This window comes from Saccopteryx leptura, chromosome 3 (genome assembly GCF_036850995.1).
Source record: "Saccopteryx leptura isolate mSacLep1 chromosome 3, mSacLep1_pri_phased_curated, whole genome shotgun sequence".
Classification (NCBI taxonomy): domain Eukaryota; kingdom Metazoa; phylum Chordata; class Mammalia; order Chiroptera; family Emballonuridae; genus Saccopteryx; species Saccopteryx leptura.
This window is the reverse complement of record NC_089505.1, coordinates 55,152,025-55,175,386: the sequence shown is the minus strand read 5'-3', so window position 1 is coordinate 55,175,386 and position 23,362 is coordinate 55,152,025. Positions and strand designations below refer to the sequence as shown.

The following is a 23,362-nucleotide window of genomic DNA, read 5'->3' as shown; positions in this document are numbered from 1 at the left end:
AGAATTGGGAGCAGGATCCCCAAGAGATATTCATACACTCATGTTCATGAAGCATTATTTGCAATAGCCGTTATGGAAACAACTACAAAGATCCATCAACAGGTGAATGGATAAACAAAATGTGGTCTATACATGCAGGGAAATATTACCCAGCCTTAAAAGAGGAAGAAAATAGCTACAGTATTTGATTACCTAGAGTAGTCAAATTCCTCGAAACATAAAGCAGAATGGTGGTTTCCAGGCACTGGATGGAGGGGGAAATTAAGAGTGTGTTTAGAGTCCCTTTGGCAAGGTGAAGGAGTTCTGTAGAGTGGATGCACAGCAGTGTGAATGTGCTTAACTCTACTGAACCGTACACTTAGAAATAGTTTTGATGGTAAATTTTATGCCATATGTTTTTTTAACCACAATTTAAAAAATTTTAAGAATTTTTTAAAGATTGGAAACATGTTTAAATGCTGCTGGAAATCATCCAGTAGAAGGAGACTGGGTGGCACAGGGGAGAGGGTGGGGAGCTGCTGGCTTCAGCACTTTGAGTAGGTGAGAGGGGGTGAGACTTAGTGAACAAGGGGGCAAGCTATGGCCTTAGAGAGGAACATGGACCCTTCATCAGTTGCAGTAGGAAGAAGGTGAAATGTAAGGGTCTGGACCTGGGGTGGGTGGATGTAGAGGTGAGAGTTCACAGAAGCTCTCTTCCAATGGCTCTAATTTCTCAGTGATGCTGGAAGCCGGGTGTGAGGACAGAGAGGGTGTGTTAGTGAACTAGGAGGGTGGGAGAAGTGAGGGGATGGAGTGTAGCATTGAGGGCACAATAGGATGGGTGGACACTGAAATAAATTCAAAACGAGTTAGTCAAAAGTGAGCCCATAGGCTGCACAAGGCTGTAGGGTACACAATCTGGGGCTCTTGCAAGAGACTATTTTAAACTACAATTAACAACAGAGATTTCATCTTTCTCTGAGTTTAGAATTTGAAAAATTAAAGGGCCTATCAGGTATCAATACACTGCTAAATATTATAAAAACAATGTTAAAGAAACTTCAGTGGTAGGAGTGGATGAGACTGCCATGACCCAGCCACCTTGAGTTTGGGTACGGCTTCCTCATCAGCAGAGCATGACAAGGGCTGCAGCTACCCTGATGTGCTCCCAGATCGTGCACTAAGGCTCCCCCGACCGTCTTTCTAGGACTGATATCCCACTTTACACTGCTTGTGAGAGGCTAGAGGAGTGTCCTTGAGGACTGTGGCCAACAGACTCTGGAAGAGCCTTGGTTAAATCCTCCTTTATAGGCTTAAAGCATTCTGATCCCCATTACACAGATAACAAAGCTGGAGGGGTAAAAACAGGATTGGCAAGTTTCATGTTCCCCCTGTGTGGCCTTTAAGTTAATCACACCAAGATCCTTGTGATCCTTCCCTAGAAAGGTGAGGATGATGATGATGATGACGACAATGATGATGACTATGATGATGATGGCAGCTAAGACTTAGGTAGCCAAATACTGTTTACTGTTCATGTAAACTTCATAATAACCCTAACATCTAATGCTTCTTTATATTTTATTATTTATTAGAGAGAGAGCTTTCCATTGAACTCACCTGTAATGAAGTAATATAATTATAGTTGGCTGTTATCTCTGCCCATTGTTTCGCCCAGGTGAAGCAATGAAAAGAATTGGAATAATTCAACTGGTTTCAGGGAAAACCATCTGTATTCATTCAATCTCTAAGACAACTGCTGTACTTTTGAGCAAAGAAAGAAACCTCATACAACTTTGGGTGGTATATGACTTTTAAAAAATATCTTTTTAGTAAGAGAATAAATCATTAGTAAGAATACCCTTTGATTTAGCATTCTGAACTTTCTACCGCATTGCCAATGTAAAGAATCAAAAGTAATAACCTAGTCTATACAAGGGAGTCAGCCATGATTTTATATAGGTCCTGTAGCAGATATGAACCAGTGCACTGCTAGGAACATCCTAGTGTGAGGTGGGACCCATCTGTCTGAGCTCCCCCAAGCATGGGATAAAGAAATTCCTGTGTGCCCCAACCCACCCACGTTACTTTCCGGTTTTTGTCATTGCTTGGATTTTTAAAACAAAAATAATTTATGTAGTTTTTTGTCGTTGTTGTTTTCTGTGGGGGTTTTTTTGTGTGTGACATAGATAGAGGGACAGATAGAGACATAATCAGGAAGGGAGAGAGATAAGAAACATCAATTCTTAGTTGAAACTCCTTAGTTGGTCATCGATTGCTTTCTCATATGTGCCTTGATCAGGGGCTACAGCAGAGTAAGTGACCCTTTTGCTCAAGCCAGCAAGCCTTGGGCTCAAGCCAATGACCTTGGACTTGAAACCAGCAACCATGGGGCCATGTCTATGATCTCATGCTCAAGCCAGCGACCCTGCACTCAAGCTGGTAAGCCCACACTCATGCCAGATGAGCCCACGCTCAAGCCAGTGACCTTGGGGTTTTGAACCTGGGTCCTCCACGTCCCAGTCCTATGCTCTATCCACTGCGCCACTGCCTGGTCAGGCTGATTTTTTCTGAAGTGAAAAGAAGAGAGGCAGAAAGACAGACTCCCACATGTGCCCAACCGGGATCACCCAGCATGCCCACTAGGGGGGGATGCTCTGCCCATCTGGGGTCTGGTTCCATTGCAACGGGAGCCATTCTAGCGCCTGAGGTGGAAGCCACAGAGCCATCCTCAGCATCTGGGCCAACTTTGCTCCAATGGAGCCTTTGCTGTGGGAGGAGAAGAGAGAGACAAAGAGAAAGGAGAAGGGGAAGGGTGGAGAAGCAGATGGGCACTTCTCCTGTGTGCCCTGGCTGGGAATCGAACCCACGACTTCCACATGCCAGGCTGATGCTCTACCACTGAGCCAACCAGCAGGGCAGGCTGATTTGTTTTTAAATGGACAAAATGAAACAGAATGCTCCTAGCTTAATTTCTAATAGTATTCTTCAATAAAAGGAATGAGGGCTTCTTGGAGAAATGGATAATTTGAGGACTGGATCAGGGAGTATATAAGATAAGCCTGGAGCATCTTATTGTGCCAGAAAGTAAGAAAATAGTAAACACACACACAATGATGGGGACAGGAGTCAACTGAAGGAGCTTTCAATGGCTAAATGTGGAGCAATATCAGCAACAAATAATGTAGTAATGGACTATAATTCGAAGTGTACAATAAATATCCATGACTCCATATTGACACAATTGAATGATTGAACAAATACATTGGGCAGAATAAGAAAATCTCCTATGCTTAAAAATCCAACTAATTTGATTGTAGAACTTAACTCCCTACTCCTTAAGAGTGGGCTGCACAGAGTAACTTTCTTCCAAAGAAGACAATATGGAAATAGAGGGGAAGTAAACTTACAGCAGAGAAACTGTCAAATATTACCTAACCAGGTGATCAAGGTCACCATCCACAGTGATAAGCCATGTCAATAGTATGTACCCTTGATATGACACAATGGGAATGACACCTTACCTGTGAGATCTTCTTCCCCAAAACTCATATCCCCAGTGTAATCACGAGAAAAACATCAGCCAAACCCAAACTGCAGAACATTTTACAAAACACTTGACAAGTACTCCTCAAAACTGCCAACATCATCAAATTAAGGAAAGTGTAAGAAACTTTTATAGCCAGAGGACCCTAAGAAGACACGACTAAATGTAATGTGGTATCCTGGATGGATCCTGGAACAGAACAAGAAAAAACTAATGAATCTGAACAAAATATGGACATTATTTAATAATAATGTAGTATTAATGGTTTAATAGTTGTGACAAATGTACCACAGTAATGAACAGTGTTAACAATAAGAGATACTAGGTGTGGTTATATGAGAATTCTCTATCTTTGTAACTCCTCTTGTAAATCTCAAATTATTCTCAAAAAAGTTTATTCTTAAAACAATAAAAATAGGATCTGGTGAAATAAACTGAGTAAACTGGAGAGGAAGGAGGCAGAAGATGCCTCTGGCCTGGCAGCTGGCAGCGTCAGCCTAGAAGAAGACTTGCTGCCCAGGACATCTTGCTCCAACATCCAAGAGCTGATTCTTGGCCTGCAAAATCAACAACCCTGGACAGATGCTGGCAAAGTTGGCACCTTTACCCACAATTCAAAGCCTCAATCAAACGAGTCTGTAACTCCTCATTCCTGGCGTGGTTGGCAGCGGCTGGAGGGCTGACCTTCGCCTGGTTGAAGTATCGTGGTGGGCAGAAGCAGAGGGGTAGAGTCGGCCCCTGCCAGCTGAAGTCTCCACTAAAAGGGGGCTGGGGTCAGCACATCCTGCTTCCATTGACAGATCCAAAATGAAGGCTGGGAGAGTTTCTTCTCCAGCTGTCTTTCAGGGGAAGACTTCTCTAAGACATTTTCTAGAGAATCACTGGAAAGAGTTGGGAGGGGATCTGTTTGCAAACTGAGATGTGTGGCAGGGGACACTAAAGGAGAAGGGTCAGTTGATGTATAAACTTCAAGTCTTTCTCTAGAAATACTCAATGTGGCAGAAACAGAAGGACTAACTAAATAGTATTGGAAAGACTGACAAGAGGTCGGCAATCGGAATAGAGACTGTGGTAGGGGAGCATGAAGATGTTAAGGCTGTCTGCCCAACCAAGCAAAATTTATTTTATTATAATTTTTTTTTTGTATTTTTTTGAAGTGAGAAGTGGGGAGGCAGAGAAACAGACTCTTGCATGCACTGGACTGGGATCCACCCAGCAAGCCCACTAGGGGGCGATGCTCTGCCCATCTGGGGCCTTGTCCATTGCAACTGGAGCCATTCTAGCACTTGTGGTGGAGGCCATGGAGCCATCCTCAGCACTCAGGCCAACTTCGCTCCCATGGAACCTTGGCCTTGGGAAGAGAGAGAGAGAAAGGAGAGGGGGAAGGGTGGAGAAGCAGATGGGCACTTCTCCTGTGTGCCCTGGCTGGGAATCGAACCCAGGACTTCCACATGCCAGGCTGATGCTCTACCACTGAGCCAACCTACCAGGGCCACAAAGCAAAATATAAAGAGTTGTTTGGGTGGCAATGGACACAGGCAATAGAACCATAGCTTTTGGATCTGGGTTGAAGTCCAGCCTGACACTCACTAATCCTGCCCTTGGTCTTGTTACTTGGGCTTTGGAGCCTGCTCTTCCCCATCTGTAAGGTACAGATAATAATTGCTCCTCACAGAGAGGTGGCAAGAATTAAATGTAAGCTTTAAGCATGGGATAACGCAGAGTGAGAACTCATCAAATGTTTATTATCATTGTTGCTGTTAGTGTTATTGTTATTATTAGAAATTTCAGAAATACAAATGAGTTCCAAGTTTCTTATTGGGTAGCCATGGCAGGAGGGGGAAATTGCTCGACTTTCTTAGGACCCATCTGTACTTTCTACACTTGCCACTTGGGATCACATGTTCACAACTCTTTGCAAGCCCAGACCCCTGCCTCACACCTTGCAAATGAGCCCCTCTGAGAAACATGCTCCCAACACATCTTGCAATGGTCCCTAAGTATTGCTTAAGTGGCAGCTGGCCTTTCCAAGTCTCATCACTTAAGTTAAATCTAAAAAGGAAGAAAAACAATTATTCATTCCATGAGGCAGTTAGTTGTTTATTCAACAAAGAAAATATTGAGCCCTACTGTGTGTCAGGAAGTGTTCTAGGTGCTGAGGATGCAGCTGTGAATGGAGAAGATAAAGTCCCTATTCTCAATGAGCTAATATTGTAGTCAGAGGAGACAAATAACTAACATCCAATAAAAATGTCAAGTGCTGATAAGTACTACCCTGAACAGTAAAATATAGGCATGATAAACAGGGTGCAGATGACCAGGCTAAGACTAGAAGGAGGTGATTTTACGTCAGGATCTAAATGACAAGAGAGGGCCTGTGGTGACCGGGGAAGAACGTTTTCCAGGCAGATGAAGTGGGCAGGGCAAACTCCCAACGCCTGGTTTCTTCAAGGAACTGGAAAGGTTGGGTGCATGGAATCGTGGGCAAGAGGGAGAATGATGCAAGATGAGGTTGGCAGGCGGTCAGGCTTGACAATAAGGGCTTTCTAAGTCAATGTTGTAGGTGAATTGTGTCCCCCCAAAATATGTTCAAGTCCTAACCCTTGATACCTGCGAATGTGACTTGATTTGGAAATAGGGTCTTTGTAGATGTAATCAAGTTAAGATAAGGTCATGGTAGATTGCAGTGGGTTCTAATGCCAATGACTAATGTCCTTGTGGGAAGAGGACAATTTGGACACAAAGGGAGAACGCCATGTAATAACAGATGCAGAGATTAAAGTGATGTGCGCATTGCTCAGGAACACTAAGGCTTGTCGGCAACCACTAAAGCTGGGAAGAAACAAGGAAGGACACTCCCCTAGAGCCTTCAGAGAGCATGGCCTTCTAACACCTCATTTCAAACTTTTAGCCTTGAAAGTTTTGTTTTATGCTACCCAGTTTGTGGTACTTTGTGACCCTAGTAAATAAATAGTCAGATTAAGGAGTTTAAATTCTAGTCTAAGAGTTATGGAAACAATGAGAGAATCTTAAGCAGGGAAAGACACAACCCAGTTTTTGTTTTATAAAGATAAGAGAATGGATGAGGGGAGGCAAGAGGAGAAGGTTGTCCAACCACTAGTGAGACAGTCGTCCGGGTGACTGATCCAGGATGGGTGCCAGGATGTGCGTAGTGGAGGCAGAGGAATTAGATGGATTCAGAATGTACTTTGGAAGTGGAATTAAGGTGGTGGGTGAGAAACACAAAATCAAGGAAATCTTCTAGATTTAGTCACATAAACTTTGTTTTGATAGTATATTTTTCTTACATTTGTTTTAAAATATTGGCATTTTACTCATTCCTGATTTAGTTACCCTTGGGGGAGGAATAATCGTGGCTTATCTGTCAGTTTCCATACTTGGACAGGAAGCCTTCAGAATAGGACAGGAGAAGGTCTGTGCGGAACCTCCGGGTAAGGACATGAAGAGAAGGAGAGTGTCCGCATTTCCTCACCTGGGAAACAGACCTAAGAACTGGCAGGAGTTCAGTTACCAACTCACATTGCCTGACACAGCACAGAGGAGTGGCAGGAACGCAGGACGCAGAGATGGGACGGTGGTTCAACCCCTGGTTCTGCGGCCAACTCACGTGGGACTCGGAGCAACTCGCTCCCTGTTTCTGGGCTTCACCTTCCAAAGCTATTAAATGGAGTAGAGTTGTTGGTTTCTAAGTTCTTTTTCAACTAATAATGTGTGCGTACCTTGCCTCAGACTACTTTTGAACACATTACAAAACTGGGGGTAAAACCGGTGTCAGTGCTGTATTCTGAATGTTGATTAGAAGAAATGAGACGTCTTAACTTTCTTTGGAGTTCTGTTTCTGGGAATGTAGAAAACTCACTTATTTAAATCATTTGAAAAATACTACCAGTACTGGAAAAAAATGTAAGAATAAAAGTACAGAGGAGCTGACATTATATGAAGAATAAGAAAGCCCAAATATAGGTGAAATCTAGGTCTTGGGAATGTCTGTGAGCCCAGGGCTCACCCAAAGGGCTGAAAGGTCAGGAAAGGGTGAGCCGGCTGGACACTTGTCCTGCCCCACCCTCTCCCGCACCTAACTATAAGAAAAGTTGTCTTGAAACTTGGGGAGAAAGCCTGCAAAATTTTTGAAAACATATTGCCACAAGCCAGATCTCACACAGGTTTGCAACCCAAATTCACAGAACATGGGTAATTAAGAAAATTTTAGACTGTGAATTTAATTTAAAAATTAGCTAGTCCAGCAGTGCCCCAGGTACCTGGAAAAGTAAACGCAAATCACCTCTAGAGAAAGGTCTCAAAAAAGTCCCCCAAATAATTTTTTAAAGTCAATGAATAACAACAGCCCAAAATACACAAGCACACAAGGAAGCAAGGAACTAAAGCAAGAATAAGCAATGCACTGCATTAAAATTAATAAAAATAAGGTTAAAAAAAATGAGCAATGAAAACTCATAGCAAAAAATCCACAAATACATTAAAATTTCTAATTATCACTTAGATTATAAAATCAATTGGGATACTTTGTATAAAGATATAAAGGACAAGCTTGAAAAAAATATCTCTGGAGAACAGAAAACCATAAAAAATAGCATTGTAAATTTGAAAAAGACCAAAGTTTAACTTCTATAGATGAAAAATACAACTAAAATAAAAAACTTAATGGACAGACTTAATGTATATGAAACACAGCTAAGGGAAGGATTGGTGAGCTGGAAGATCAGTGAGAGAAATTATCCAAAAAGTAGCACAGAGACAAATACATAAAAACTATGGAGGAGAGATTAAAGATGTGGTAAACAGAAAAAGTTTTAACAAATGGAATAGCTTCAATGTGCTGCAAGGAAATAACTGATGACCTATAAAACTATACACCTGGAAAAAAATTTCTTTTTCAAAAATGAAAATAAAACAAAGATACTACCAGACAATGAAAGCTAAAATATTCATCACTAGAGGACCTATCTTAAAGGAACTTCTCAAAGATGTACTTTAGGCAAAATGGAGGGTGATCCCAGGTGTAAGAGCTGATATACAAAAAAGAATTTAAAAAAATTTAAGTATTCACTAAGCAGAAAATGACTATAAAAATAATTACATCTTCAGGTACAGACAACGCAAAAGAGAATTAAAATGTGTGGCAACAATAGTATACAAGTGGGAAGATAAAGATCCTAAGGTCTTTGTATTATCTAGGAAGAAGTCATAGTAAGGTTACCTTTATACAATTCTACTAAGTAAGCGTGCAACATTTCTAAAGCAATCAATAATATAAAGAAAACAGAGTGCTTAATTTTCAATGAGTGGGAAAAAATTAAATAAAATTATGAGAGAAGGCAGAAAAGAACATAGGAACATAGAATGAATAGGATAAATAGAATACCACAAAATAAGATACAGACTTAAATCTAAACTTGCCAGTAATTTCTTTAAACAAAAATGAGCTAAATGCCTAGTTAAAAGACAAAGATTATCATACCGGATGCTGTGGTTTACAGTGTGTCCCCTAAGATGTTCATGTCCTGACGGCAGTGACTGTGGTCTTATTTGGAAATAAGGTGTTGGCGCATGATCAAGTTAAGCTGAGGCCATTAAAGTGGACCCTAATCCAATATGACTGTTGTTCTTATAAAAAGGGAAAATTCAAACACAGAGACAGACAGACAGAGGATAGATGGGAAGACACCGGGAGAGCACTGTCTATGGAGCCAAGGAATGCCGGAGGCCACCAGAAGAAGGTAAGAGAAAGGCCTGGGACAGGTTCTCCCTCACGGCCCTAGAAGGAACCAACCCTGCCAACAGACTCGGTCTCAGCCTGGCCTCCAGAACTGTGAAACAATAAATTCCTATTACTACCAGTCTGTTTGTTTATGTTGTTGTTGTTACAGCAGCCCTAGGAAACTAATATACCAGATTTAAAAAAAAAAATCATGTTCTTCCTTCTTTCTCTACTCCAGCCTACTCGGTAAGGACAGCTTTGTCCATAACCCTGCCTGTAGTTTTTCTTAGGGGTATATTCCTCCTTTAGACTTGCTCTTTTTTTATGTACAAAACTCCCTCAGGGTTCTGAGGAGCTGCTGTGTGAAACAAGAGTTGGGAAAAATTGAATACCTCTCAGTGTTTAACCTCACTCAGTCTTTAGTCTAAAAGCCTGCTTGTTGGAAATGCAAATCAGCTCCAACAAGATGCAGCCATGGCCTAATTCCATTCCTATGAGTCAACCTGTTTCTGGGTCTACTCATACCTTCTTCTTCCTACATCTAGGGGAGAGATTAATCACCCACCCAAAGGAAAGAGGGGCCAGACTTCTTTGGCATTGAGACCCACTTGGACAACATGGCCCCCCCCCAGGCAAATCTGAGAGCCTCTCTGAAAGATCTTTCATTAAAACATCCCTAGGAAAGTAAATTGCCCCAATACAGTATACTGCCTGCATCACAACAAAGATATTTGGATGTGGGAGTGGAATGGTCCAGCGCCCTACTGCTTCCAGAGGTGCAAATGGGGTGGGGGTAGGGTGTGAATGCTGGAGCTTTTCCCCCACCAACGCTGTGTTGGGTTCAGATTCTCCTCTGGGCCCTGGGAGGGCTGAAACCGGTCAGGTGCAGCAGGTGGACAAGGGCTGGAAGATGAAGGAGGGTTCACTGCTGCTCCACCTGAGGTAGGGCTGGGAAGAATTGATTCATTTCCTCCTGACACAGGAGAGCCACAAGAGGAGACAATGAAGCCGGTATTCCATGGGTATTCAGAGAAAGAAAGAAGAAAAAGAAAAACCAAAAAATCTCATCATTGGATAAAGTGGACTTCAAAAAACTAGATCTATCTGTGAGGATTATTCAATGGAATCCTGTCCATTGTGTCTACAACCTTTAGGAGGGACTGCACATTCCAAGGAGTGCTTGGTATGACTGGGTTTCTTACAGAAGCTGGTGAAGGGGCCAAGTTCGATGTATCAGCAGGCATGAGGCCAAAGCTGTCAGCCCTGCAGATGAAGAGGAGACATGGGACACCATGGGACACCCAGTTATAAGCATCTGTGCACAGCAGAACTCAGAACAGAGGGAGCTGGAACCAGTTTATATGAGTCCAATGAGATGATTATTAGATTTTCAGGAATATTGCAAGTTGATTGTTAAACACAGCCATTATTAAAAATTAATGTATATATACTTAGAATATTAACTAAAGTATATTAAAAACAAAAGCAATAGATACTCAAACTCATTTTCCAATTTTTCTACTATTGCACCTATCTGTATGAAACTACAGAAATACAGGTGCAAGGTTATATTCCTGCACATCTCTTCACAAAATCATGCTCAGAGATGTTACATTATTGACTCAAAATTGACCATATTAGGAATATTTAGACCTTGGAAATTAGCAAATGCTACAAATTAGGTCTGGATATTTTATTTTACTGATTTATAGATTTAAGAATTGTAGGGCCAGTAGCTGTGGCCATCATCATAACCGCCTGACCCGTGCAGGTTCACATTTAATCCAGATCGATCATAAAGAAACAGTGGAGCCAAAAACTGGTGAGCCATCTCTTTATTCCCGCTCACAACTGGTGGGCGAGAAAAATACACAGAGTGGGAAAACACTTCCCTTTCCATTCAGGGCTTCCAAAGCCACTGACCTTTTCTGGTTTTTTCCTAGAATCAAAGACCCTCACTAGTCTTATTTACCTCTGTTCCCCATCTCCTTCTCCTGCACAAACTGGCTTCTCCTTCAGCATTCCACCATTTTGGCTGGCTCCTCTCCTCCACATGGCCTCCCAGCCCTGCTATAACATGGGCTCCTCTTCCTACAACAACGTGGTCTCCTCTCCTCCTACACACATTAGCATAACCAAGCCCCTCCCCAGGCATGAAGGTAATTAATATTATCACCTAGGTGATGGCCATCCATGTGGGCAGCGCCATCTTTAACAAAGTGAGCATAAAATAAATTATCTGCCCAACAAGAATGTATTGAAAACACAGATTAAACTTAAAAGTATGTCTTGTCTATAGCCAGTACACTGTAAATAGCACAAAAAACTGAAATATATTTGAGCTCAAAATTATTATCCAATTCAGCAAAGATGTCATTTACATCAGTGGTCTCCAACCTTTTTTGAGCCTCGGACCGGTTTAATGTCAGAAAATATTTTCACGGACCGGCCTTCAGGGTGGGATGGATAAATGTATCACGTGACCGAGACAAGCATCAAGAGTGAGTCTTAGATGTAACAGAGGGAATCTGGTCATTGTTTAAAAATAAAACATTGTTCAGACTTAAATATAAATAAAACAGAAATAATGTAAGTTATTTATTCTTTCTCTGTGGACCGGTACCAAATGGCCCACGGACCGGTACCAGTCTGCGGCCCGGGGGTTGGGGACCACTGATTTACATCCTTGACAGATGAAAGAAGTTCCAACATACAATTTCACTGTTTATGTTTGTCCTACTCTTTAACACCACTGAAAATATCAACTAACGTTCACGTGGGAGCTACACTCAAAATGCTGGAAAAATTTACCAACTAAAACTGCCCCTGACCTACTGCTGAGCCTCACCCCTGACTCCTGCTCCATCCAGCCCTGGGGTTGGGGGTCGAGGGCAACAGAAGTCTAAAGAAGAAATGGTCCCTGTCCTCGGTGCTTACACTGTCCAGGCAGAGGGAAGTTGTTAGGTATACTTTTTTCCTTTGCCTACTACTAAGCTACAGTTAGTGTTCATATGTATGATTCTAAGGCAGTATAAGAGCTAGATAACCAAAGAAGCATTGAAGCCAATTCAACATTTTTGATGAAAACACATTTTAGAAAAAAGCTTTAAGCAAATGATGAAACAAACAAAACCCTCTCTTCTTAAGTTTGAACATTCTCGTAATTGAGATTTTTGTGAACTTGACCTATCACACAGTGCCAAGAACACATACTTTATGAGGGTGGGAATAAAGATGGCAATAAGAAAAGGGGAACAAAACAGAATGTGTGTTTACTCATGTTCATTATAAAATTTATTTTTAAAAGTAAAATTTCTAGTAACTGGAACATGTTTCTTTAAGTACTTAGCTGAAGCTACTGGTTACTACCAAATATCCATACTCCCTATTCCATAATTGAATCCCTGAATTTTAGCCTCATCACTGGTCACCCAGCACTACGTTGTCCCGTCTCCGCTGGGAATGAGTGTAGCCAAGGGATGACATTCTGGCCAGCAAGATGCAAGTGTAAGGGGTGTATGCAACTTTGAGGTCTGGGCCCCCAAAGGGGAAATCCATGCCTCCACTGGCTCTGTCCCCAAACTGCTGGCTGGACTGGGGGGGGGGGTGAATGAGAGGAGCCCTTTTAGAGCTTGAGGTAGAAAGTTTGGGTTAAGACAACAGAGCAGCAATGTAGAAGCAGCCTGGGTTCCCGACACCATCACACCATCGTAGCACCACCAGATGACCTCCCCACACTTTAACATGAGAGAGAAATTAATAGTTTCTATCGTCTTTAAACCACCATTACAGCAGCTGACTTTGTATCCTGAACACTATAATTACCAACATTTTAGAATATTTTAACCATTCTAAAAAATATCCACAATGAAACTCTTCCTAGAACATGTCACATTTTTCTTAACTCATTAAGCAGAAAAGACAGAACAGAATTTACTCTTTTTTAAATCAGAAGTTTAATTACTATTCTGAACAATAACACAAAGAGATTGCGGCGCTGAGGGCTGCTGGCCGGCAGTAGGTGGCCTTGGGCCACGGGGCTGGATTGATTCCTGCCTAATTCCAGCAGTTTTTCCGACTTCCTATCAAAACACCAAGGACCAAATAAAATACACATAAGGTGCTTTGACTTAGAGCCTCAAACACAAGAGTGTGCAAAAAAGGTTACATATTATTGCTATTACTATTAATTATTATTATTGTTATTATTATTATTACGTATTGGGGACAAATAGCTATTTTTAAAATCCAGTACTTTTTTTCCCCTGATTCAGAATTTTAATCATAAAGACAAAAAAAACTTGAAAGTCCCATTATGTGGCGACATTAAGTCATCTGTGTCCAGAGAATGGGTCCTCTCTGGTGCAGACCCTTTTCCTTAATCTCTTTAAAGACTTCAAGTGGTCTTTTTAGTCGTGTAATCTACCTGTTGACCTTAGGGAGCCTCTGAACGAAGGACCTAAACCAATAGCAGATGCTGCAAACTGAGATGTGGAGATTCTATCTGATAATGGAGAAGACTCTTTTCATGACACAGCCCTTCAGAGAAAATATAATGTTAAGAGGTGTTTGCTTCCTTTGACCCGGGCGGGAAGAGGGCATCAGGCCGCAGAATGATGCTCGCACAGCAGTGAGTGTGTCCCGCCGTGTGGTTGTCAGCCAGAAAGAGATGGCCAGATGGGCCCCGGGAAGGGCGTGACCTGTACACTCTGGGGCACTGACGTCTGATTGCCAGTTGGACTTTCCCTTTGCTGCCTATAACTCACCATGTTAGTGTCTAGACTTCGAGAAGGGTTAAATGTCACAGCCTGTGTTAGCCATCTTAAAGGAGAAGGCTGTTTACTACTTGGACCGGAGGGAGCGTCTACATGTACAGGAGCACTGTGATTGATGGAGCAGCTCGGGACAGCACCAGGCAAGAAGTGACAAGCATCAATCAGCAGAGACCTGTGATATAGTCAGCACAACCACACATTCTTGGAATCTCCTGGGGATGAGTCTGCCAAAGGCTCAAACGCTTATTTTATTAGGAAACACTTATTTTTATTTGTTAGTATAAATATATCATAATGTTATTATTGATATGACTAAATTATGTTAATATTTTATAATATTAATAGTATTGTATATTTTATCATTCCATATTATTAGTATATTATCATATAATTATGATGATGATGATTATTATCCCCTCAGTGACCAGCTGTGTGTGTAATCTTCTCTCCCAATATATCTTCCCCTTCAAATCTGAAGCTGTCAATAAACTGCCTTAATCAAGCTTGTAAGAAATGTGTCCGCAGTAAAGGTAAACAAACTCTGACGGAGGCTTGAAAACAATTTCTTAGTAATAAAATATGGGATCTTTAAAAGTAGACCAAGTAATATTTTATTTTGCTTGCTCAGTATTTTTAAACAACTTCTGGTTCCCCAGCTGTGTCCCGGATTGTTAAAATTGCCAAATCAGTGGTAATTTGGTAAATGGAATGAAACAGTACAGTTTCCTTGCCGGCTTCTCTACAATTAAAACTCTTTTGTTAATGGAAAATGGGGCTTTGGGTCAGAGAAACCGTCAAAATAAAACTAGAGAGACTTAATAATTTGCCAACTTTATTTTGCCAAGTAGGACTTTTTAAAAATTAGCAAATCCTGACAATATATGACACAATAACAAAAAATAAACATTAACACTAAACTAGTAGGAAGCAGATATTTCAGGGGGAAAAAGCCTAATCCTTTAAATGGAATTATTTTAGTTTTATGAAGACTTTCAAATGCTTCTTGTTTTTCTCATGGTGTTAGTGGGTCAGAACTTCATGTAGACTGGCACCTGGTTTGGAGCCATCCTTCTAGAATGCTTGGGGAGCTGGATGGGGGCTGCTGGCCTGAAATAACTCCCACACATTTCCCATATACATGGGAGGTGGACTCAAGGAAGGGCCGTGGCCAGTTGTCCCCAGAAAAGAAACCCTGTGAGGCGAGGGTGTGGGACCTGCTCGCTTTGTGAGGCCCCGCCTGTCCTGCTAAGCACCCCAAAGCTTCCTTCCTGCCCTGGGGTGTTTCTGAATGTTTGGAACACTAAAAACTGCCCTTTGTAAGAAACAGGGAAATTGCAAAGTCGGGTTCATTCCACAGAATGAATTTCCATTTTTCCTGGCCCCAGAAATGCTGTGTCCATCAGTAATTTTCATTCCTGGGTCACAGCTCCCAGGGGAGTAGGAGAAAGGCCAAACAGAAGAGAAAAGTGTTCAGTGTGTTTCTTCAGCTCCTGGATTTGCTCCCTGGCTCTACAAATAGAAAGGCTGCCCGGCTCCAGCCTTCCAGATGCAATTCCCAGACCCAGGCGACTGTGCAGGTAGCTGAGAGACACTATTCTGAAGCTGCCATGCCCATGAGGAAAAAAGAGGCTTTCTTTGTTAGAAAAAATAACCAGCAGCAAAAGACTTTACTAAAAACTTTTACTAAAACCAACAACCCCAAATAACTTTGAGTCACTCTCCCCCCCATCCGCCGCTTGTATTTTCCAGCAGTTCGAAGCACTGCAGAGAACCGAAAGGATAAAGGCTGAATTCATAAGCAGTTCTTCTGGAAGCTTTGTCTTACTGCTGACCTGCAATCATTTCCATACATTTTCCTAAATCCATGGGAGTTAATTGCCAATTTGCATTTTGGTTTGAGCATTCAGATCTCAAGATGGAAACATAAGCTCTTTATTTCTAGACAAGCAAATGAAGGACAACTTCTGAAGCTCATTCTAATGCCTGAAAGGCTGTGGACAACAGACTCAGTCTTTCCTCTCCAGTAATGTCTTCAAAAACATCTTAGAGGAGAAGTAATCCTGGGGTCTGGGTTGCTTTATGTGACTGTACTTACATTGGAGAATTCATTCCCCACCCACCAACCTTGCCAAATCACTACTTCTTAAAGGGGACATGGGATTTTAATTTTGCCTGATATGTCTTCTTGGAGCCAAACTTCTTGTCAGCACCTTTCATAAGCAGGAAACTATGAATTAATGCCCAGCATTTTCAGGATGAGTCCCCTTATTGAGGTGTATTTGGGGAAACTCTTTTATATCCTTTGACTTTAGCCTGTTTGCACTATTAATTTAAACGTCTCAGGAACATCATCTGCTTCTACTAAAATAAATGACGAATGAGTTCTGGAAAGTGATTTTGAGAGCTGCCCCAAAAGGCACAGTCAAGGGAAAGTTTAGTGTCTGAAACATTAATTTAGATGCGAAGTTGAATAATGTGTGTTTACTTCTGACCCTAAAATCTGCTTGCCTTACAACTTTCCCCATCTGGTGTGATTTGCTTTCTCCACTTGTAAAAATGCATATAGACAGCAACAGCATGCATTGTGTGCCACGTGGTCACAATGAGGCCACATCCATCACAATCTCCATTGACAGAAACGTATTGAACCTGTCTTTGCCCAGCTCCCAGCCTGTCCTCACATTCTGCAGGGGAGTTCTGCCCAAGTACCCGAGCCCCAACCCAACACCATATTGAAGAAAGAAGACGATGGAGCCGTACCTTGTACCCGGGTTTCCGCCCTCTTTTCTTTGGGATCTTCACTGCTGGTAAAGAACCAGCTGAAGCAGAATAAAGGTTATGAACTGCCATCTTCACAGGTGTTGAGTGAAGTGGGGGTCGGCCTCGCTTTCTCCCAGGGATCCTCTGGGACTGCATTTCTGCTGGTGCCAGTCTTACAGAAGGAAGTGACAAATCACTCACAGGCAGAAGAGGTGCTAAGAATTAGTCCAGACACAAAGCAAAACAAAAAACAAAAGTGTTTGTTTGGTTTGCAAAACAAACATGGTGATTTTGGCCATAAAATACTCCTTATTGGAGGGGAAGATTATATATGAAAGAGCCAGGCACCACTAGGAGCTCTGATAGTGCTGTTGAGCTCCCAGTATAATTTCAAGGATAGCCAATTTCCATGGGACTGTAGTCTAGCAGGAAGACCCTGGCTTAGGGGGAGAGGACAACAGATTCCCAGCTCCAAACACAACTGATAGTGTCACCAGTAACAAAACAATTTTATCTATCTGTGCCTCAATTTCCCCAGTCAGTTCAACTTTGAATTGATATAGTAATAGTATTAAATAAAGACAACTAGGCCTGACCTGTGGTGGCGCAGTGGATAAAGTGTTGACCTGGAAATGCTGAGGTCGCCGGTTTGAAACCCTGGGCTTGCCTGGCCAAGGCACATATGGGAGTTGATGCTTCTAGCTCCTCCCCCTGTCTTTCTCTCCTCTCTCTCTCTCTCCTCTCTAAAATGAATAAAAAAAGAATGAATATTAAAATATTAAAAAATAATAATAATAAAGACAACTATTCTCTCATACTCACTCCTATCCCTTTAGTTGGGTTATAAATTGTTGTGACCTTTTTTCCCATGAAAAACCGTTAACAGTACAAATCAATTATATTAAAGTCAATTATGTCCCTCAATCTAATTGTGGAAGAGATTTACATACAGAAATGTTTATTTTAACATGATTTAGAATTGCAAAAATAAAATGAATATAGCCAAATAATAAGCAATAGGGGAACAGTTGACTTATCTACAGAATAAAACAATCAAGTAGTTAAAAGCTTTAAAAAATACTCTTAATAACATGAGGTTGAGTGGAAAAGCATCAAACAAATTGCACATAAAAGTGATCTCAATTATGCAAAAATGTATATGGTGAAAGAGTAGAAGGAAATGTGGTAAAATGTTACCAATGGCAAAGACGGTGGGACTCTGGGTAACTGTTCGCCATGTACAAATCCTTTCTTCCAAGCAGATATCTGACGTTCTAAAGTACTTTTGGCATTAAAAATACTAATAATAAGGCCCTGGCCAGTTGGCTCAGTGGTAGAGCATTAGCCTGGCGTGCGGGAGTCCCAGGTTTGATTCCCAGCCAGGGCACACAGGAGAAGCGCCCATCTGCTTCTCCACCCCTCTCCCTCTCCTTCCTCTCTGTCTCTTTCTTCCCCTTCTGCAGCCAAGGCTCCATTGGAGCAAAGTTGGCCTGGGCGCTGAGGATGGCTCCCATGGCCTCTGCCTCAGGAGCTAGAATGGCCCTGGTTGCAGCAGAGCAATGCCCCAGATGGGCAGAGCATCACCCCCTGGTGGGCATGCTGGGTGGATCCCGGTCTGGCACATGCGGGAGTCTGTCTGACTGCCTCCTCGTTTCCAACTTGAGAAAAAAAAATACTAGTAATAATTTTCTCGAGTAGAGTTGGTCAAAACTTTCAGCAAAAACTAGTTGATTAATGTCCCCAAACCAGAGAATATAGCCAGTACCATGAACTCAGGGATCAGATTTCCTGGAATGTTTAGGAACGTGACAAATGATATAGAGCTTTGACTTTAATTCAGGGGTGATGATAGGTAATAAAATTAATTTCTGAGAATTAATGGTACTTAACAGTGGAAATGAGAGGTTCTTGTTCAAAAGCCTGCAGAGAGAGTTGGGAAGGATGATAGAAGCAGTTCTTATGTCCTGATATGAGCGGTACTTCAAGGGCTAGACTGCTTTGCTCAAGGAAGAAAATAGCAAATAGTGGGAAGTCTTAAAAACATGACAGAGGACATTTGGGGCATTCTTTATAGATGTAAGTTTACTTCAATAATTGGATAGTAAAAATATTCTATCAAAAATCTTGATTGTTCTTGGAAATATCATACCTAATAAATAGAGTTTTAAAGCGTCGATTTATTTATCGATTGCCTTGTTAAATAGTTCAGATAGTTGTTGAGGATAACCATTTTCCCTGTTCTTGTCATTTTAAGAGAAATACCGTATCTCACTTATTCTAAGTTGCATGTTTTTCACACATTAACACCTTTGATATTAGGGTACACCATACAGCACTGTAAGCACATTGGAACCCCACAAGGAACATTTTTACTTCTTTATCGTACATAAAATAATGATGTATGATATAATCAGAGTCAAGGAATTATAATCAGTGAAGATAAACCCATTAACATGTACACTAAGAACATTATTCTGTTTCTGGACTTTATGTCTGTACTTTGCAATGTCAACAAATATCTAAAATATTCACTTTCAAAATAAAGACATCCAAAAACATCGAAGAACCACCAAAATTTTTCCAATTAGATTTTTGCTACATAAAACTTTTTTTTTTTTTTTTTGCAAGAGAGAGAGAGAACAAGAGAGACAGGAAAGGAGATGAGAAGCATCAACTCATAGTTGTTCACTGATTACTTCTCACACATGCCTTGACCAGGGTCTCCAGCTGAGCCTGTGACCCCTTGCTCAATCCAGCAACCTTGAATTCAAACCAACAACCTTGGGCTTCAAGCCAGTGACCTTAGAATCATTTCAATGATCCTATGTTCAAGCCAGCAAACCTGAGCTCATGCCAGCAACCTCGGGGTCTCAAACTTGGGTCCTCAGTGTCCCGGGTCAACACTCTATCCACTGCGCCACCACGAGTCAGGCTGCTCTGTAAAACTTGGTCCGAGTTCCACTTTGAGCTGTCATGATCAAGTTGTTCCTTCTTCATTATTGTTTATCTTTACAGACTTTGGAAACAGGAATTTTCTTAGTCTGTGGCATGTTTGTCTACATTTCTACTTTGCCTTTACTAAGGAGGCCAGCAATGTTAACATCAAGATCAAAAGTCAACAAGGGAAACCCATGATCAGAGTTGGCACTGAAACTCAAGCCCTCTTGAAGGGTCAGGTGCTGCGTCCCTTCCCTGCTGATTGGGACACTGCTGAGATTATTCTCTCACAAAACTCTTTTTTGTTGAATAGATTTTGAAGAGTAAAGGAAAGACAACTAATTAGCATATTATCTTAAAAATTTGTACCACTCAAAATTACACTTAACTATCCCAAAATTTCTCAACATGTCAGAAAAATATTTCTTTGCAAAAAGTGTCATCTTTTAAACTGGGTTTTCTCTTGTCCTACTTTCCTCTCCTTACTGAGAGGAAAAACCTTGTGCTCCTTTTCATTTCCTTCCATAGAAGCACATCCATCTTAGAAGTATGAAGGACCTTCCCACATAACATAATCCAATCAACAAATCTTACACTGATAGAACAGCAATGAACCATTGTTATTGGTGGCATGCTAGGTACCTCAACAATCGTGGGATATTTAGAGATAGGAAGTCTTCCCACAGTCTCTTCCATTCACACCTGAATGATTACATAATTCATCCATTACTCAGGAAGGTAGTATTTCCCATTTCCTTGTCACAAATAAATACTATTTTAATACACAAACAAATCAGTGGTGGAATTAAAATAATTTAATTAACAACTGGCTTTTTGCCCTAATGACCATTGTAAGTATAAAAAAAGATATGCTGAAAGGTAGTTTATTATTCCATACATTTAATACTTGAAGAAAACAATAAAAGAGGTATACAAAACTAGATTATAAGAAAGAGTTTTAAAATATTAATGAAAAAATATTAAATAATAGCTGACAACAATACAAGTTGTCACCCCCTGGTTGTTTGACACTTTTTCTCTTTATGTTATATGTTTGTTTACTGAAGTAACAAACATGAGGAAATTAAAATGCAGTATTTCATCAAAGGTATAATGACTTTTATGAAGTAAATAAATAAATGTTGCAAGCATAATTCCATCAAATATTTTTCACCTATGGATGGAATGAACATTCTTACGGGCACTTAGAATACGCTATTGTGCAGATAAATGCTAAAAAAGAGTAAGGAATGTAAATTTGTGATTTCCACATTGGGCGGCTGCCCACGTGCCCACCTTAGAGAGAACCCTGATTATAAGTGCCATTTTATCAACCAGTTCACAGAACTCAACAAAAAATTAGGTATCGGTTCTGCCAAACTGGTGCAAATCAGCTGAATCCCACCACTGAAATAAATATAATTGTAAGTAACAAGCTAGAAGGCTTAAAATTGAAAAAGTTATTTTAACCATAGGAATTTGCTGTCTTCTTGGAATAGTTTTAAAGAGTTAGAAAAGATGGTGGCAAAAGTTCAGGATCCCCTAAAACCTCCCTTTCCAAAACTATGACATGAACAACAAGAAAAGTAAAAATAGTAAAGGCCAATACTGAAAATAAGGAAGAGTCCTTATTCTTGGAATTGTGAAATGTAGTGGAAACAAAACAGATAAAAAAAATTTTAAAGAGAACACAACTATGGAAGATAATGACAATTTAACAAATGTTTAAAGAAAAGGTCAAAGCCACCCTGGTGGGATAACTTATTTGGTTAAAGCAGGGGTCCCCAAACTTTTTACACAGAGGGCCAGTTCACTGTCCCTCAGACCATTGGAGGGCCGGACTATAAAAAAAACTATGAACAAATCCCTATGCACACTGCACATATCTTATTTTAAAGTAAAAAAACAAATACAATATTTAAAATAAAGAAAAAGTACATTTAAATCAACAAACTGACCAGTATTTCAATGGGAACTATGCTCCTCTCACTGACCACCAATGAAAGAGGTGCCCCTTCCAGAAGTGCTGCGGGGGCTGGATAAATGGCCTCAGGGGGCCACATGCAGCCTGTGGGCCGTAGTTTGGGGACCCCTGGGTTAAAGTGCCATCCTGATACACAAACATTGTTGGTTCAATCTTCAGTCAGGGAACATACAGAAATCAATCAATGTTTCTGTTTCTCTCTCTCTCAAATCAATAAATCAAAACAAAAAAATTTTTTAAAGAGAATGTCAAAATCAATAGAAAAGGAAAATACTCAAAGATATATTAAGAGGTTGTCTTCTAGAATGAATAGGTTCTTCATGTCTTAAGAAAATTTCTTTTAAAATGAATAGCAATAAATTCTAATGAAATAAAATACAAAGGCAATAGGAAAAAAATCTCTAAGAATTTAAGCAGAATAAATAGATCATTAACAATGGGAAAAATAAGCGGGCTAATTTTCTTTAGCACCATTCACCAGAAGATATGTGATCACCATGATGACCTTTCTTTTCAGATATTTACCAGTAGTTTCCACACTGACACTCACCACATGGTCTTTGCATTTGTGGCTCTCTGTGATTGTTTTGCTCTTTCTTTCTTCTTCTTCTTCTTTTTTTGTGTGACAGAGACAGAGAGAGGGACAGATAGGGACAGACAGACAGGAAGAGAGAGAGATGAGAAGCATCACTTCTTCATTGCAGCACTTTAGTTGTTCATTGATTGCTTTCTCTTATGTGCCTTGACCAGGGGGCTACAGCAGAGTAAATGACCCCTTGCTCAAGCCAGCAACCTTGGGCTCAAGCCAGCGACCATGAGGTCATGTCCATGATTACACACTCAAGCCAGCAACCCCACACTCAAGTCAGATGAGCCCTTGCTCAAGCTGGCGACCTTGGGGTTTTGAACCTGGGTCCTCTGTGTCACAGTCTAATGCTCTATTCACTGTGCCACTGACTGGTCAGGTATTATGCTCTTTCTACCCTTTGGTTTACTTCTTTCATTCTTCAACAGTTAGCTCATTCCACTGAGCTCTCATTAGTGTTTCTAAAATAAGAGTTCCTCAGTTGTGAGAACCCACTGTGTAAGCAGCATCAAGCAAGGAGTCTGGACAAGGGAAGCTGATGGGAACATGAGGATTATATCACTTGCTGTGCCTCTGACCTAGGAGTTGATTGTCTTCTACCAACAGTGATGACATTATGGCAAGTTAGCTTGTTTGTTTGCAGAGCATAAAACCTCAGATCCTTTACAGCTCTTCATATAGATTTAATAAGTAGAACGACTTACATAAAAAACAAAGGACCTTAAAAAAATTCTACTTGTGGAAGAGAAAATGGTGATGGAGTAGGCAGACGTTACAACTCTTACTTTCCTGAACCAGAGTGGATTACAACTTAACTTAGGAACAATCATCTTGAAAAACCAACTTTGGAATAAACTAAGAGGAATCTATAACCAAGCCTCACCAAAGAAACCACACTGAACTGGTAGGAAGGGCAGAGACACGGAAAAGGCTGCCCCGCTCCCAGGAGTGAAAGGCAGCCCAGAGGATCTCTCATGGTGGGGTGGGTTGCTGGGAGAGTTGTGGGTCCTCAACCCCAGGACCAGAACCCCAACCTGGAACCCCAGAGACTAGA

At 41.0% G+C, this 23,362-nt stretch overlaps 1 protein-coding gene across 1 annotated transcript in view; it reads right to left on the bottom strand.

Moving 5' to 3' along the window:
- Nucleotides 1-23,362, bottom strand: part of SCML4 (Scm polycomb group protein like 4) — a 115,059-nt gene that overhangs the window by 40,306 nt on the left and 51,391 nt on the right. The window contains exon 2 of the mRNA XM_066373537.1: nt 16,802-17,016. Within this exon, the coding sequence (XP_066229634.1) occupies nt 16,802-16,957 (156 nt within the window). The 5' untranslated portion in view covers nt 16,958-17,016. The remainder of the gene's footprint in view (nt 1-16,801; nt 17,017-23,362) is intronic.